This window comes from Anomaloglossus baeobatrachus, chromosome 1 (genome assembly GCF_048569485.1).
Source record: "Anomaloglossus baeobatrachus isolate aAnoBae1 chromosome 1, aAnoBae1.hap1, whole genome shotgun sequence".
NCBI lineage: Eukaryota > Metazoa > Chordata > Amphibia > Anura > Aromobatidae > Anomaloglossus > Anomaloglossus baeobatrachus.
In genome coordinates this window covers 627,555,137-627,574,423 of record NC_134353.1, presented here as the reverse complement: position 1 = coordinate 627,574,423, position 19,287 = coordinate 627,555,137, and the positions used below count along the sequence as shown (strand labels likewise).

The window sequence follows — 19,287 nt, the reverse complement described above, 5'->3', positions numbered from 1 at the left end:
CTTCACCACCCTGAAGGTCTACATAGGAGTCTGTTTGCATTGACCACCGACATCAGAGAAGTTATCGGGCAGAGTGTCAGAATCTATAGTCTGAACAGAACACGAAGCCGCCATGACAGTAGGCGAAGTTTGTAAAAATCTCTGTGTGACAAAGCTATTGGCAACAATTGTATGTATTCAGCTGTGGTCGTGTAACTGATGTATAGCACGTGGTAGGGCTAGAGGGAGAGAGACCACAGGGTGGGCTCTTTTGGTAATAATGGTTACTTACAACCATTTCCTACTCTTGGCTTAGCTTTGTAAAATATAGGAAAACACTTTTAAGTAGCCAACATGTGAAAAAATTATTTAAAAAGTCAAAGTAAATAAAAACCAATGAAATATAATGAAGAAAAGAAGGGTGCAAGACGGGAAATTAAAGGGAGAGATGTACATATAGAGGAGAGGAAGGGGCAGTGATAAGTAGATAAAATTACCAAAATGATAAAAAACAATGTTCTGTCTGCGTTGAATACAGGTATAGTCCTCATGGCACAAGGTGATAACAAGAAATAATTGACCTGTTCACCTGTCTCATGTATAATGCACTTTGTGAACAAAACATTGAGATCTGACAATGTTTAAAATTTGCAATCAATTTGCAGTAATTAAAGAGTAGCTATCATTCTAATTTTTATTTCATAAATCAATAATACAGATGAAAATAAGTAACTTTGTAATATATCTTATCATAGAAATTTGCTTCTTTCTCTGCCAGAATTGATCTGTCATTATCAGAATTCTCAATTCTGAGGTAAAATCTGTATTTACTGAAGACTTGCCTATTACTGAGATAGGAGATGGCAGCTGTTGAGAGGTAGAAGGGGGCGCAGTTCTGACTCTAGCTCCTCCCTCAGCCTCTACCTCCTCCATTTGCCTCTACATCCTCCCTCTGCCTGTAGATCCTCCCTCCTCCCGTCATCATAGAATCTCATCAATCTGAATACAGACTTTACCTCAGAAATGAGAATTTTGACGTAGCCGTATGCTTTATCTGTGCTGGGTATCATAATATGGGGGGACCCTGCCAATTTTTTTTTATTTAGTTTTACACCACGATAGGGACCCGCGGACAGGGTCTGTGATTGGTTGCAGTCTGACACTTGGTCACTTAGGCTGGGGGCGCGTCTGACTGCAACCAATCATAGATGCGGGGACTGACGGTGGGTGAAGCAGTGAATATGGATGAGCAATAATAAGCGGCCCCTGAAGAAACGTGAGCGGCTGTGAGAGCAGCTACAGCCGTGCCGAAGACTAGTTAAGTATAGCGTGCTTGCTCCAATCCCCCTATCCCTTTTACCACCATCTTTAAGCACCGGATTCTGGCCCCCATAGAATTAAATTGGAACCAGCATACGGCCAGATATCCGGGATCAATTCCAGACTGGGATCAATTCTGAGTTCGCTCATCACTATTTCTAACACCTGGTAGTCTGGTCGTACCCTGCTAGCTCCCGTATTGCCTGTATGTATCTTTAATAGAGATATCCATTTTCATTATATATGGTGAGTGCGGCTTCGGCTGCTTTCACACTTCCGTATTTTTCCCCCAGTCACAATCCGTCGCTTTGAGAAAAAACCTGAAACCTGCAAAATAATTCGCAGGATTCAGTTTTTTTCCTTATACTTGTATTAACGACAGATTGCGACTCATGGCCTTGCGTTGCATCCGTTGTGCGACGGATCAGTCGTGGAATGACTGACCGTTGGACGGCAGCAACGCAGAATGTAATGTTTTTTGTGTGCTGCAGAAAAACGGACAGCGACGGTTCCATTGGCATCTATCGTTTGTTATAATGGAAGTCTATGGACATCGGAGTCCATCAATTGAGGGATTCCGGTGACTGATCCGTCTTAGCAACCTTGCATGCTCAGATGTGTAAATTCATTTCTGGTTGCAAAATAATTAATTCTCTCTCTCTCTCTCTCTCTCTCTTTCTACCTCTCTCTCTGTCTCTCTCTCTTTCTCCCTCTCTCTCTGTGTCTCTCTCTTTCTCCCTCTCTCTCTGTGTCTCTCTCTCTTTCTCCATCTCTCTCTGTGTCTCTCTCTCTCTCTCTCTGTGTCTCTCTCTCTTTCTCCCTCTGTCTCTGTCTCTTTCTGCCTCTTTGTCTCTCTTTCTCCCTCTCTGTCTCTCTCTCTTTTTCCCTCTCTCTGTCTCTCTCTTTCTCCCTCTCTCTCTGTCTCTCGCTCTTTCTCCCTCTTTCTGCCTCTTTCTCTCTGCCTCTCTCTGTCTTTCTCTCTGTCTCTTCCTCTCATCCTCTGATCCCCTGGGATAGGTTCATATAGGTTTTCCATGGCAAATAACCTTTGCCGTTTAAAAAAAACAATGTACAACGGATCAATTTTTTCACAGGATCCGTCGCATCAGCTGTGCTACTATCTACGACTGATCTGTCGCATCAGTCACAAAACAAATTGTGACTGATAGAAAAAGACGAAAGTGTGAAAGCAGCCTTACCTCTTCATAAGATTACATATTGTTGGCCTTCTCCACTCGTTGAACTTCATGCTGAGCACCATCATGTACTTCAGGGAAGATAAAAGTGGAGCTAGAGACAGACACATTCTGGTGAAAAGTCTACTGAAACCACTATTTCAGTTGTCCCTAGACATTTATGCGAACCATGTAGAAATCCTGTAAAGTCTATAAAACTCTAATGTATATTAGAGTCTTTTCTAAATGATGGTAATATTTTACTTCCCCCTACAAACTGAAGAAGAAAAATAGTCTAGAACACAAACAGCTAAGCTTGTAGGCATAAAAGATATAGACTGAAGGGTGCTTTACACGCTGCGACATCGCTAACGATTTATCGTCGGGGTCACGGTGTTTGTGACGCACATCCGCCGTCGTTAGCTACATCGCAGCGTGTGACACCTAGGAGCGTCCTTAAACGATCGCAAAAGAGTTAAAAATCGTTGGTCTGTAACATGTCGTTCATTTACCAAAAATTGTTGTCTGGTCAGTAGCGATGTTGTTCGTCGTTCCTGCGGCACCACACATTGCTATGTGTGACACTGCAGGAACAACGAACATCTCCTTACCTGCGTCCACCGGCAATGCCGAAGGAAGGAGGTGGGCGGCATGTTCCGGCTGCTCATCTCCTCCCCTCCTCTGCTATTGGGCGGCCGCTTAGTGACGCCGCAGTGACGTCGCTATGACGCCGAACGCACCTCCCCCACGAAGGAGGGATTGTTCGGCGGTCACAGCGACGTCGCTGTAAAGGTATGTGTGTGCGACGCTGCCGTAGCGATGATGTTCGCTACGGCAGCGATCACCAAATGTCGCACGAGCGAGGGGGGCGGGAGCTATCGTGAACGACATCGCTAGCTATCGCTTGCGATGTCGCAGCGTGTAAAGCACCCTTTACTGTGATCAAGGTTTCAGGAGTTCCAGCAAGTTTCCCTTCCTGTCACTTAATGAACCTTGCTTGGTAATGATTCATAGTAACGTTGTTTCCACATATTATGATTATGTTAGATTCAGACAAATACAATAAGTTGTTTTATATTTGATTTATATTGTCTCTTTTAGCTTCTTCAGCGAAAATGGGTCTTGTTGAAACCAAGTTGGCCATAATTCCTGGAGCAGGTAAGGTTGATTCATGTGTGAAAATACTCACATTCACTTATCCAGCTATAAACAACCATCGGATGTCCATGTGATGCCCTGACATGCTGGGCTCTTCAGCATTCTTTTAGCTTTTGCTAATACACTGAACAAAAATTATAAACACAACACTTTTGTTTTTGCTCTTATTTTTCATTAGCTGAACTTTTAAGGTCTCAGATTTAATTTATGTACACTAAAGGCTTTTTTTTGCTCAAATATTGTTCAGAAATTTGTCTAAATCTTTATTATTGAGCACTTCTCCTTTCCCGAGACAATCCAGCCACCTCACAGGTGTTTCATATCAAGGTGCTGACTAGACAGTATGATTATTGCACAGGTGTGCCTTAGGTTGGCCACAATAAGAGGCCACTCTAAAATGGTCAGTTTTATCACACAGCACAATGCAACAGATGTCACAAGTTTTGAGGGAGTGTGCATTTGGCATGCTGACTGCAGGAATGTCCACCAGAGTTGTTGCCCATGAATTGAATGTTCATTTATCTACCATAAGCTGCCTCCAAAGGTGATTCAGAGAATTTGGTGGTAATCATGCTGTATAATCAGCATCCACTATAGTAATTCTTGAGGTGGATGGATTACCTCGGCAAAGAAGAAGTGCTCACTATTACAGATTTAGGCAAACTTGTGAACAATATTTGAGGGAAAAAAAGGCCTTTTGCGTACATAGAAAAAGTCTGAGATCTTTGAGTTTAGCTCATGAATAATGGGTGCAAAAGTGTTACATTTATATTTTTGTTGAGTGTAGAATAGCTGAGCTCTGACTAATTGACCTGGTTATTAACCCCTTCACAACCTCTTATGTACTGGTGTGTCATGGGCCGTGTACTTCCCTTTGATGCACGCTTGCTCGCCAAGCCCATATCTTTCCCTGCAGATGTCGGCTGATCTGATCAACCGACATGTGCCTTTAACAGTGGCAGGCAGATAGGAGATCCTCCCACCGCTGTTAATTAGTTCAATCTCTGACAGCGGTGGTGGTGACAGCTGATGCACTACTCTGTACAGCACAAGCAGATGATTGCAACTTCAAGTCCCCTAAAGGGACCATCAAAAACAATAAAAAGTGGAAAAAAGTTTTAAAAAATATGAAAAAAAATAAAAATCACAAAAGTTCAAAACCCCCTCCCCTCTTTTCTCATTGAAAATAAAACAATAAAAAATACACAAATTTGGTATCGCTGCTTTCAAAAATGTCCGATCTGTCATTATATAAAATAATCTGATTGAAAAACAGCGTAACAAAAAAAATTAAAAATGCCCAAATTACGGTTTTTTGGCCACTGCAACATTGCAATAAGAAGTGATGAAAACATTCCATCTACCCAAAAATGATATAATTAAAAACGCCAGCATCAGAATGGTGCTCCTGATTCATGAATTAGGCGCAAAGTAAAAAATGGACCTTCTTCCTTTCTTGAACTGTTTTTTTGTGGCGTGTTGGTGCTAAAAGTTGCAAAAATTGCTTCAAAATATTGATGTGCTCAAAAATACACACGGGAGAAGACTGGAGTGAAATGTTGCAACTTTTTAAAAAGTCAGAATTAATGAATCAGGCCAAAGCATCTGGATTTTTTACACTCCACCCACATAGTAGAATACAAAAATAACAGGCAAGTACATAGAAAATAGATTAAAAAAGGCATAAATTGAATAACAAATAGGGTGCAAACAAATAAAAGCATAAGACACAAAATTAGACAAAAAAACAGGTGCAAAGGCAATGATGAATCCCAGCTTTTGTGGTCTTAAAAGGAAATGGCTGTCATTACAGCTTCTGGAGGCATCACCTGTCTGTCTAGTCTACTTTCCTAGTGATGAAGGATGATTAAATGTTTGTTTTTCTTTCAAGGTTTCCGGAAACAATATGACATAGCCTTTATAGGAGCAGTCCGTAAGCAGTGGCTGTCCAGCTTTGTGAAGCTCCTCCTGGCCATCCATTTGTAGTCAGTACATTGTAGCTGCTTTGTTGGATTAATGAGGGGCCACGTTTTTTTGTCACACTTAGAATTTACAGAAAAGACATGAAGGCTCAGATACATGGCTATAAGGGTGCAGAGGTAGCAGTTACTCGAAGCCCTGATGCCCGAGGGGACCAGTGTTTATTGCTTGGTCAAGATAGGCTTGGTGCCATAGAAGAGAGAACACTCAAGTTTTTCTTGGGAAGGTCTCACTTGCTCTTAGACGTTAATGTTTTCATCTAATTCCTCATTTTTATAGTTCACTAATTTTATACATATTCAAAAAATTAAAACTAATTAATCTTAATCACCTTCCATATAGAAATATAATAAAAATGAAAACATATTTTTAGATATCTTCAATTATTGTAATATATTGTTTACGATAAATGCAATTATATATCCAATTTATTTTTTACTAATATTTAAAATTACTATTTTTTTATTTATATGGTATTACTGCATGAAGTTTGATGTTCACAAATTAGGTAAAAAAAAAAATCTTAACATTTATTGAAATTATCTATTTTTTGACTAAAGGATTGCCAGTGCATTTATATTACTATTTTTAATTCATTTTTTTAATTATATCTCAGATTGATATTATAGAGAACTAGGTAAATTTATTAGATGAAGAAAACCTGAAATAAATGAACTGGAATATAAGTATAAATGCAATGTGTAGGAGCACGTTGACATTAGCTATTAACAGCAACACCCAAGAAAAAAGCAAAACTTAGCAAATACCATAATAAGTACCGTGTTTTTCGGATTATAAGATGCACTTTTTTCCCCAAAAAATTGAGGCGAAAATGGTTGTGTATCTTATAATCCAGATACAGCTTACTGGGAGGACGCGTTGGCAGTGGAGTGGGATCACAGGAGGCAGGGTTGCCGCTCAAGAAAGTCGACAGCAGCACAAGTAGGACAATCGGGCCCGGGTCTGAAAGAAGAACGCTCGCGGTGGCGCAATGCGGGCCCCATTGATTGCCGGGCATTAAATGGGATGGGCTTCAGGAAAATGGTGCATAGGCAGTGCTACCCAGATAGACATATTGGAGAGCATAGATCTTAATCTGCGCGTGTGCTACCTCCGCAGCCATTTTTCCGATGCCCATCACATTCAATGCCTGGAGATCAATGGCTCCCGCATCTCGCTGCAAAGACCCCCCCTCCTCCCAGCCTCGGGCCCGCAGCATTGCTCTACTTGTGCCGCTGCCTCCAACTTCCTTCACCCTGTGCCCCCGCCCCACCTCCGCTGCCGTGCCCCCAGTAAGCTATATCCAGATTATAAAACAGACTCTAGGATTATAAGATGGACTCCCTTTTTTAAAGTCAAAATTCTTTTTTTTCCCTATTTTCTTCCTCTAAATTTGGGGTGCGTGTTATAATCCGGTGCGTTTTATAATCTACAAAATCTGGTAAATAAATGGCAATAGTGAGTGACATTAAAATGGGGTAGTTGATTAACAGAATGTTTGATACTAGGACCATCCCCATCACCTTGACGTGGTGGGATGGCTTTTACGTTTTTTTTTCTTTATTCAAATAATATTAATATTTTTTGGTTGGGTGTTGCTGTTTTTTTATTGTATGGTAGACAACTTTCCAACACTACTTTCTTTATAGACGGATCTAATGTATTTTGTCAATTTATTGCCTGTATTGTTTACAATTTTCTTGAGAAGACCCGAAAGATTCCACAAAGAATGAAACGTCTGGTGACTACATTACTTCCACCAGTTACCAATGCGTGCATGGGAATGCCCCCTTCCCTGGCCAGTTTATATAATTGATTATGCATGGGTTAATCAGCGGCATATAGAAGTAGGTTGATATTTTTCTGTTTTTCACATTCTATAAAAGGCAGGTAATTTGCACTGGCTTTTAATATTTCTCTGAGCTGTCTGTTTTAGTAATCACTATTTAAATGATGTGAATTAACATCTTGCTAAAATGTGTTGCTTTTAAGAGAAACATATGAGAAAAAGTAAACATTATTTTAGTAAGTAATCTTGTCATACACGATATGGTAATTTTTGTTAATGAACCTACATGTTTTTGTTATTGCCACCTGCAGTATCTGGAACAAATAAGCTCACATTTTATATGCTCTTGTTAATTTGTCGTTATAGTTTGAACATATGTACGGTATACCTTTTATGTTTGCCTCACAATAACTTTATACATACTCAGTAAAATTGTAACCCAAAGTATTCCTTTGAATTTCACATCCTACATCCTATCCTACTTGGTTACAAGTATTTTTATATTATATATTCCTACTCAGCAGGAAAATGCTAATGCAGGAATTTTAGCCCGTACAAGATGCTTTAGAGGTTTTGCGGTGGGGTCCTAGGGTTGACTGCTCTGGCTGGCATGGAGCTAAAAAGGACATTTATGAGGAGCATCGTAAGAAGAGGTCTGTTTCTCGGCTATTTTTAGCCCATCAAACATGTCAGGAGTGTTTTAAAGGGACCAGGTTTTCCTCATGTAAACTATATCCTCTTTTTAAAAGCCCAGTTGTCCCGCTTATCTAGAAAAAAAACCTTTTCGTATTGTCCTATGCCATATGCTAATCAGTGCTGAGTGGTCAAATGGGTGCCTCCTTCTGTCTCCACAATTGCCATCACTTCTGCCTTGATTGACATGACTGACATCTCCCACATTATCCACACAACAAGATCTGCGCAGGCACCACATGCTGTGTGGATGACGTGATCTGTGCCAATCAAGGCAGGAGAAATGGAGGAACAGAGCACAAATCCAGACATGCCCACTAGACTGCTCAGCACCAATTAGCATATGATGCTGGACAATTATAATGGGCATTTTCTTAGGTATGAGGGACAGCTGTGCTCCTTTGAAAGGGCTGCAATAATGCCATTAAACACAAGTGTGGTGAATACAATTTATGTTAGGAAAACTTGGTTACCGGTTCCTTTTACATTAGAGAGTACTGTCTTCATAATCTCGTTTTTATGTTCCTTTGAGCTACTTGTCACTTATGCGTGGTTGCTCCTTCGACAACTAGTTAGTTTTTTGCCCAGTGAGCCTCTGTCCACACAGAATAGCCAAAGGTAAAAACTTTCTTTTCTGCTTGCCAATAAAGGATCCGAGCCTCTGTAGTATTTTACAATATAACTGAGAAGTTTCTTTATGCAGGTAGAGTAGAAAGTGACTAAAAGTGCATCTCAATAAATTAGAATATCATCAAAAAGTTAATTTATTTCAGTAATTCAATACAAAAAGGAAGCACATATACAGTTAGGTCCAGAAATATTTGGACAGTGACACAATTTTCGCGAGTTGGGCTCTGCATGCCACCACATTGGATTTGAAATGAAATCTCTACAACAGAATTCAAGTGCAGATTGTAACGTTTAATTTGAAGGTTTGAACAAAAATATCTGATAGAAATTGTAGGAATTGTATACATTTCTTTACAAACACTCCAAATTTTAGGAGGTCAAAAGTAATTGGACAATAAACCAAACCCAAACAAAATATTTTTATTTTCAATATTTTGTTGAGAATCCTTTGGAGGCAATCACTGCCTTAAGTCTGGAACCCATGGACATCACCAAACGCTGGGTTTCCTCCTTCTTAATGCTTTGCCAGGCCTTTACAGCCGCAGCCTTCAGGTCTTGCTTGTTTGTGGGTCTTTCCGTATTAAGTCTGGATTTGAGCAAGTGAAATGCATGCTCAATTGGGTTAAGATCTGGTGATTGACATGGCCATTGCAGAATGTTCCACTTTTTTGCACTCATGAACTCCTGGGTAGCTTTGGCTGTATGCTTGGGGTCATTGTCCATCTGTACTATGAAGCGCCGTCCGATCAACTTTGCGGCATTTGGCTGAATCTGGGCTGAAAGTATATCCCGGTACACTTCAGAATTCATCCGGCTACTCTTGTCTGCTGTTATGTCATCAATAAACACAAGTGACCCAGTGCCATTGAAAGCCATGCATGCCCATGCCATCACGTTGCCTCCACCATGTTTTACAGAGGATGTGGTGTGCCTTGGATCATGTGCCGTTCCCTTTCTTCTCCAAACTTTTTTCTTCCCATCATTCTGGTACAGGTTGATCTTTGTCTCATCTGTCCATAGAATACTTTTCCAGAACTGAGCTGGCTTCATGAGGTGTTTTTCAGCAAATTTAACTCTGGCCTGTCTATTTTTGGAATTGATGAATGGTTTGCATCTAGATGTGAACCCGTTGTATTTACTTTCATGGAGTCTTCTCTTTACTGTTGACTTAGAGACAGATACACCTACTTCACTGAGAGTGTTCTGGACTTCAGTTGATGTTGTGAATGGGTTCTTCTTCACCAAAGAAAGTATGCGGCGATCATCCACCACTGTTGTCATCTGTGGACGCCCAGGCCTTTTTGAGTTCCCAAGCTCACCAGTCAATTCCGTTTTTCTCAGAATGTACCCGACTGTTGATTTTGCTACTCCAAGCATGTCTGCTATCTCTCTGATGGATTTTTTCTTTTTTTTTCAGCCTCAGGATGTTCTGCTTCACCTCAATTGAGAGTTCCTTAGACCGCATGTTGTCTGGTCACAGCAACAGCTTCCAAATGCAAAACCACACACCTGTAATCAACCCCAGACCTTTTAACTACTTCATTGATTACAGGTTAACGAGGGAGACGCCTTCAGAGTTAATTGCAGCCCTTAGAGTCCCTTGTCCAATTACTTTTGGTCCCTTGAAAAAGAGGAGGCTATGCATTACAGAGCTATGATTCCTAAACCCTTTCTCCGATTTGGATGTGAAAACTCTCATATTGCAGCTGGGAGTGTGCACTTTCAGCCCATATTATATATATAATTGTATTTCTGAGCATGTTTTTGTAAACAGCTAAAATAACAAAACTTGTGTCACTGTCCAAATATTTCTGGCCCTGACTGTATTATATAGAGTCATTACACACATAGTCATCTATTTCAAGTGTTTATTTCTGTTGATGTTGATGATTATGGCTTACAGCCAATGAAAACTCAAAAGTCATTATCTCAGAAAATTAGATTATTATTTTAATAAAATGATAAATTATGAATTTAATAAAATTACCACAAAACACCTGCAAAAGCTTCCTAAACATTTTAAATGGTTCCTTAGTCTGGTTCAGTAGGCTATACAAACATGGGGAAAACTGCTGACTCGACAGATGTCCAGAAGGCAGGGATTGACACATGCCACAAGGAAGGTAAACCACAAAAGGTCATTGCTAAAGAAGCTGGCTGTTCACAGAGTGCTGTATCCAAGCATGTTAATGGGAATTTGATTGGACAACGCCAGAAGCGTCTTACCTGGGCCAAGGAGAAAAAGAACTGGACTGTTGCTCAGTGGTCCAAGGTGTTGTTTTCAGATGAAAGTAAATTTTGCATTTCATTTGGAAATCAAGCTCCCAGAGTCTGGAGGAAGAGTGGAGAGGCCACAATCCAAGCTGCTTGAGGTCTAGTGTGAAGTTTCCACAATCAGTGATGGTTTGAGGAGCCATGTCATCTGTTGGTGTAGATTCACTGTTTTATCAAGACCAAAGTCAGCGCAGCCGTCTACCAGGAAATTTTAGAGCACTTCATGCTTCCCGCTGCCGAAAAGCTTTTTAGAGATTGAAATTTCATTTTCCAGCAGGACTTGGCACCTGTCCACACTGCCAAAAGTACCAATACCTGGTTTAATAACCACAATATCACTGTGCTTTATTGACCAGCAAACTCACCTGACCTAAACCTCATAGAGAATCTATGGGGTATTATCAAGAGGAAGATGAGAGACACCAGACTCAACAATGCAGACGAGCTGAAGGCTGCTATCAAAGCATCCTGGGCTTCCATAACACCTCAGCAGTGCCACAGGCTGATCGCCTCCATGCCACGCCGCATTGATGCAGTAATTCATGCAAAAGGAGCCCGACCAAGTATTGAGTGCGTTTACTGTACATACTGTTCAGTAGGTGCCAAAATTTCTGAGTTTAAAATATTTTTTCAGTTGGTCTTATATAATAATCTAATTTTCTGAGATAATGACTTTTGGGTTTTCATTGGCTATAAGCAATAATCATCAACATTAACAGAAATAAACACTTGTAATAGATCACTCTGGTGTAATGACTCTATATAATGTTTCACTTTTTGTATTAAAAAACTGGAATAAATTAACTTTTTTATTACATTCTGATTTATTGAGATGCACTTGTCCGCTGCTAAAGGGGGTTGGAGACTGATTGTGCATGGAGCCCACCCACCTGCACAGAGCTTGGTATGAAAAGCATTCATGGGGCTATAACCCTCACAAGTCAGGCTGTTCTACAATCTTTACATTCAGAATTGAATGCTTCTGTTATAGGTATATAGATTTGGAGCAGGGCTATCACGTTCCGTATAAGCTGCTTGTTAATTATAGTTGCTGAATGTAACAAATGACAGTCGATTTTCCTCAAAGGCTGGAGCTGATGGAAATAGGTTTTTTGGAGCACATCACTCTCCGCACACTAGATAATTTGGATGTCGTCTACTATTTTTGTGCTTTCCCTGGAGCACAGCCTGTTATACTGTGGCAACTTTGTTCCTTTCATTTGGAATTAAAGTTATGTTGACAGCTGTCATGGAGCCTCCTCTCTAGGAGTGTATGGTTAGTATAATGTGAGGCAGCATTTTTGTACTGTGTGATCCAACGGTCATTTTCACCACATATATTGACTTTTGTCAGGCGATCACACCTTGTCTATACTGTATGTTACATAGATCACCATGACATACTGAGGGTTTCAATCAAATTATTTAAAATGACTTCATTTTTTTTATTCATTATAATTGTCAGCAAACGTATAGATCACATGTTTTATCATAAGGTTATTTTACAGAAGGCATCAATGTTAGGGAATGGTTTGGCGTCAGCATTATTCCTCAGTGATATTGTAAATGATACCACTTTTACTACATACGATTTTATTGAGTCCTTCCTGTTTCATGACATAAGATATTTTCTTACTATATTATGAGAACACGCTGTCAACAAGCTCCCTTTATTTTCTCCATGGACTCTAGATTTCATGAGAAATTGGCTCGTTTTCCGGAGATTTCCAAGTTAGGCAAAAGAAAAACTAAAGCCAAGAGAAATATTTCCATGGCCTTCACTGCACTGATTACCACTATAGCTTATCTCTATCCACATTTTAATTGGAGCCCTAGCTTTGAGTATGGGTAAATTTACACATATACTTTGGATTTTTCTATGTGGATTTGCTCATGGGGTATCCACAACTCTGTAGTAATATACAGATCTCAAATCTCTTTCACATGACTCAGAATTTCTGCACATAAATTAACCTGAGTTGTGAATTTTTGAATCTATAATATTCTGTTGCAGATATAGCGGAGATTTGCTAAAAATTGTTTCTGTTGATTCCAATGGTGAAGTAAAAATCCACAATACTATCATAGTGATGCCGAATTTGCTGTGAATCTGCAGAAATTCATAATGCTAGATAATCATGTACCAACTATGCTCCCTTCCTCCTTTCATCCTCCATCCAGTCTTTTTAATGTCGTTCAGTGGTGATGCATTGTGTAGACATACGTAAGTTGACCCGTGCTCACCGGAGTCAAAACCAAATCAGGCAAGAGATGTGTCACTATTGATAGGACCAGTAAATGGTTAAGATTTGTCCTACCTAAGGAAAAGCTTACAAGGCTTGCATATATAAAGGAAAAAGAAATTACAAACTTAATTGATAGCACCCACGTGGATCCAGCGAAGGCCTTTGAGTGGTCTGCGCTGGCACAGGAAAAGGAGATGTTCCAACAACAACCAGACCACTGAGGCCTGTTATTGGCTTCAGGGGTCAGGTAACTAGAGTAGTGTATGAACAGATATTTTTCTGATGTGCTGCTCAAGTCACTTGACCACTGCAGACAATCACAGGTCCTGCTGTTGGTGGAATGGTAACGTTGACTCTTCCTGTGTGGGCAGCCTGTGCAAGATCCAGGTTGGTGCCAGCTGGTGAATACCAATTTGTTTATTTTTTCCCTGATTCATCGACACCGGGAACATTTTTCTTTTTGCTCGAACAACCCCCTTTAAGTTTCCATGATGAGTATTTGCTGTGTTTTTGATGCTTCTTATTTTTGCTGGTCAAAAGAATGCAGCGTATTATAGCTCCATAGAACAGTGATTGAGGTTGAGTGATTCAGAAGTGTGTTTTTCTGCCAGAGGGTGCATTTTTGGCTGAAGAAACAAAACTGCAGTGTGCCCACATAGTCTAACAGGAGTTTTCCAAAACAGCAGTTTTATTTCATTCATGAAAAACGCTGGTAAGCTAATTTATAGCTACTGTAGATAGAAAGTCTACACACCCCTATTAAAGTGCTAAGAGTTTTGCAATGTAAATATTCATACCAAAAAGAATAATTTCAGAACTTTTTATACCTTTACAGTCCTCCCACAATCTGTACAAAGCCATTGAGAAACAAACATCATTTTGAGAGGAGAAATAAAAGTAACAAAACTAAAATAATTTAGGTGCAAAAGTGTGAACACTTTTATAACCGTGGATGTGGTTGTGTTCCGAATTAGCCAATCACATTTAAACTCATGTTAAATAGTAGTCGGAGCACAGCTGACATAATTTACACTGATTCTGATTAACCCCGTATATTTTCTTGACATTTTCTTAATTGCACTTTACTGCAAAATAATATAATCCATTCACTGCTTACAACACAGCAAAGGGATCTCATTGCTAAAAGTTACCAGTCTTGAGAAGTGTGCAGAAAAATAATTCCAAAGCATTAGATATACCAATGAACATTATGAACACTGTTATCGAAAAGTGGCTTACATTTGGCACAAAAGTGTCATTAGCTAAAACTGGACATCCCTTAGAAATACTGCAAGTGACAATAATCATCATATACTTCATATGTCTGGCCTGTGGGATGGGTCTCAAGATGGAAGCTTTTTCTAACAAAGAAAACATGCAAGTCTAACTACTGTATGTTTTGTCAAAACATACAGCAATGCTGCTAAAAGCATCTGTGAAAACATGTTATGGTCTGATGAAATTAATCTTTTTTGCCATCGTTTCAAAAGGTATGCATCATAGGCAAAGCCAACACTGTGCCATTACCAAAAGAACATCTTATCCACAGTGAAGCATGGTGGAGGCAGCATCATGTTTTAGGATCTGTGCGCACTGGGTAGATGTGTTTCTTTATCAAAATACACACTCTCTGGCAGAATTCCGCACCTGAGGCAAAAAAATGCACCCAAAATCCGCATGCAGTTTTACCGCGGTTTGTTTTTAAAACCGCAGCAAAAAATACAGTTTGCGCACAGGTCCTTAGGGTTTTTTTGGGAGTAACTGGGAGTGTATTCAATGTGGAAGAAATTGTAAACAGTTCTAAATATCAGTTAATTTTGCAACAAAACTTTCAGGCCACTGTTGAGTAGCTGAAGATAAAGCAGAATTTTATTAATCAGCACGACAACCATCCTAAGCATACCTACAAATTAATAGAAGAATGGCTTTTGCCAGAAGAAGATCAAAGTTTTGAAATGAACTAGCCAGAGCCCAGACCTTAATCCAATTGAGAATCTGTGGTTGAAATGAAGAGGGCTACACACAGGAAATGCCCTCAGAATCTGACAGATTTGGAGCGGTACTGCAAGAAAGAATGGGCAATGATTGCCAATTCTAGATGTGCCCTACTGATGGACTCATACCCAAAACGCCTAAATTCTGTCATAAATTCAAAGGATATTTCAGCAAAGTATTAGTTTAAGGATGTGCATATTTATGCAACCACATTATTTTAGTTCTTTATTTTTCTTTTTGCACCTGAAATATTTAGTTAATTTTTCAATTGCATTGTACAGATTATGGGTGATATTAAAGGGAACCTACCAGCAGGATTCTCATATATAAAGTAAAGACAGTGGCACTAGGCACTAGCACTAGGATGCTGAATGTAAGCATACCTATTTGATTGACAGTTGCAATAGGAAGGAAGGGAATATGTGGGTCGGGTCTTGTTATAGACGTTAATTCTGGCACAGGCAGACAGACGGACGGGTATAGATAGCAAGACCTGACCCACATATTCTTGAACCTGTCAATCAAATAGCAGTGCATTGGTGGAACTTTACTTGCACATATTGCTGAAACAAAACATCCAATCTCAGAACAAAAGGTATGCTTACATTCAGCATCATAGCACTGTTTTTACTTTTATATATGAAAATTCTGCTGCTTTTTTGCCTTTTAAAGATAGAGTTCTGAAATGGTTCTGCTTCATGTGACTTTTTTTTTTTTTTTTTAGATTTTAACACTAGATCCACTAGAATTCGGTTTAGAAAATCTGCAGTATAAAAAGAATACACTGTGCTCCCAATATTGTACATACTGGTACATCCTGTGTTGTGGTGCATTCCTGCAAATGGATGTACCAGAATGTCCTGGCGATTATGCAGGCATAGGTGCTGTGCACGCACTATCGCTGCTGGGTGTTCGGCCTAAGTGTTAGCTGAGCACCAGCTGTCACCGCCAGGTCCAGTACCCGCACCGCCACTAGCGGTTTATTCCCTTAAATGCCACGATCAATAACGATTTTAGCATTTAGGAGGCTGGAAGAGGGATAAAAATTCCACTTAAATTTAACACTAACATGAAGCACAATGTGTCATGAAAAAACAGTATCAGATTCACTGGGATCTGTTAGTGTTCCAGACTTATTACACCATTAAGTGATACTGGTCAGAATTGTAAAATTTGGCCTGGTCAGGAAGGTGAAAACGGGCATCGTCAATATGTGGATTAAACAGATTTTCCAGATTTGACACAAAAGTCTGTAGTCTCCACAAGTATATACAAGTCTGTAGTCACATAGAGTGACTGCAGGTTTTCGTGCCAAATCTGGGCAAGCCTTTTGAGGTTAGTAACAATTTAAAAAAAAAACAAACAAAAAACACAACACATTCTGCTACCTCACTGGCTTTTGACGTCCTAATAGATGTGCCTCTTTCAAATGCTTACCACCATTCAGTTTGCTCTGCTAGCAAAAATATAGCAGAGGAAATTGAGCACTGTAGGTGATTAGACCGGCTCAACTTTTTATATGTCACGGTGACAGGCTAAATAATGCTCTGCACTACATAAGTAGTGGAGTGTATTATCAATGTGATCTGTGATCAAGAGAGCTCAAATCCCCTTAGGGACTAAAAAAATATTGTGAAATCAAGTGTTTTGGCACTTTTACACCAGTCCTAGCCATCTAAGCCGACATGAATGGTGAATGGTATGTCCCGCACAACAAATTCACTAAAAGTTTCCCAATTTTAGAGGTGTAAATTTATCCAGAAATGTACTTTAGTCTGGCGACATCCAGGAAAATACTTTCAATTTTTCATCCATATTATTATCCATGTTTTCCTTATGCCATCAGTGGGTCAATTTTTTTACATCCATATGGCTATTATACACATCCTTATGGCATCCAGTTTTTACATGAACAATTTAATTAATAAACAAGGATAAATACAGTGTTATATCTTGATAATTATCCATGAAGAACGCATAATATACAGAGGGTGACCTGTATGGGATCCGTCTTTCACGCACCCATTTTTATGATTCAGAATCCGGATGAATATAGTGCATGCTGCAATTATTTTTTCACGCTAAAGATCAGTCCGTGTGGAAAAAGGTTCATTTGACCTGCCACATCAGCTTGTATCAGTTAGTGTGCTGTCTTAATGCGATTAGTTTTGCATGCAGCACACCAACGTTTAATACGTTTCCCTGAACAGGCCCGAAGAGTGCTATAACTGCTTTACCCCTTACCGACATCTGCCATACATGTGCAGCACAAGTCGGTAGTGGGTGTATGAAGTGGGCTCATGGAGTGGTAATGGCTGTGACACACAGCCAGGACCTGCCATTAACAGCCGACTACTATTCTGTTAAATGTTGCATCAAACTCTGACAGCAGCATTAACAACGCACCATCATGGGAGTGTGTCATGCTTTGTGTCCAGTCCATTGGTGCCCACATGGCAGTACCGCAGGGCACTGATACATTGCTATGATAGCCGGGGATCTGTTGAAGACCTCTGTGCCTGTCATTCCGGAGTTACTTTGAAATCATGCCCGTGGCCCAGCTTCAAAGGAGTTTGTGATTTTGCTGTATATAGCAATGCTGTGGTATTTATGTATATATTACAAATGAGCAGATACTCGCATGTTAAAGTTCCGTAAGGGGGCTAATAAATGTAAAAGTAAAAAAGTTTCCAAAAACCATAAAAGTTCAAATCACCACCTTTTTCCTCCATTAAAAAATAAAGATAATAAACTATTAAAAATATACATGTGATATCACTACATCTAGTCAGATGTATCAAAATTTTAAACCTGATCGGTAAACAGAAGAAAATTCAAAATGACAACATTTTTTGGTGCCCACAAACACCAAGAAACAATGAAATTGTCATATCCATTCTACAACGTTATCAATAAAAAAACATTATCTCGCCCTGCAAACAATAAAGGGTGCTTTACTTGCTGCGACATCGCTACCGATATATCGTCGGGGTCACGTTGTTAGTGATGTACATCCGGCGCCGGTAGCGACATCGCAGCATGTAAAACCTCTGAGCGACCTAAAACGATCGCAAAAGAGGTAAAAATCGTTTGTATTGGAGAGGTCGCTCCAACACCAAAAATCGTTGACAGGTGAGTAGCGAGGTTGTTCCTCGTTCCTGCGGCACCACACATCGCTATGTGTGACACCACAGGAACAACGAACATCTCCTTACCTGCGTCCACCGGCAATGTGGAAGGAAGGAGGTGGGCGGGATGTTACGTCCCGCTCATCTCCGCCCCTCCGCTTCTATTGGCCGGCCGCTTAGTGACGCCGCAGTGATGTCGCTATGACGCCGAACGCCCCTTCCCTTGAAGGAGGGATTGTTCAGCGGTCACAGCGACGTCACTGACCAGGTATGTGTGTGGGACGCTGCTGTAGCGATAATGTTCTCTACGGCAGCGATCACCACATATCGCACCAACGACGGGGCGGGTGCTATCACGCTCGACATCGCTAGCAATCGCTAGCGACGTCGCAGCGTGTAAAGCACTCTTTAGCCCATACACAACTCCATCGACCAAAAAATGAAAATCTTACGGGTTTTGGAAAATGGTAACATATAAATATTTCTTTTTTTTAATTTCTGATTTCAACAATAAAGTATTGTACAGTGGAGCCTTGGTTTACGAGAACAATCCATTCTGGGAGTGTGTTTGTAAACCAAGTTACTCGTCTAGCAAAGCAAGATTTCCCATAGGAAATCATTGGAATGCAGACAATTTGTTCCACAACTTGTTCAATGTCCCATCCTGGTCCCCATTGTGTCATTCCACACATGCACAAACACATACAAGCACACATATTATGCTCACCTTACCTTCCGTTCCCTCGCCGGCCTCCTGGTTCTTGTGCTTCGCCGGTACAGGATGTGTATCGGGTAACCATCGCGACCGATGCCGGACCTTCCGCTGCCAGCGCGCTGACTTCAGAGGCCGGAGCTGCTTGCCTCTGATTGGCCTGCGCGTTGCCTTTGAGTAGTGGCTGACAGCGGAAGTTCCTCCATCA

The 19,287-nt window shown here is 40.3% G+C and overlaps 1 protein-coding gene across 1 annotated transcript in view; it reads left to right on the top strand.

Annotated features, from left to right (window-relative positions):
- The window catches only part of AUH (AU RNA binding methylglutaconyl-CoA hydratase), a 337,001-nt gene that overhangs the window by 165,489 nt on the left and 152,225 nt on the right, over nucleotides 1–19,287 (top strand). The window contains exon 6 of the mRNA XM_075340685.1: nucleotides 3,576–3,632. Coding sequence (XP_075196800.1) covers nucleotides 3,576–3,632 — 57 coding nt within the window. The remainder of the gene's footprint in view (nucleotides 1–3,575; nucleotides 3,633–19,287) is intronic.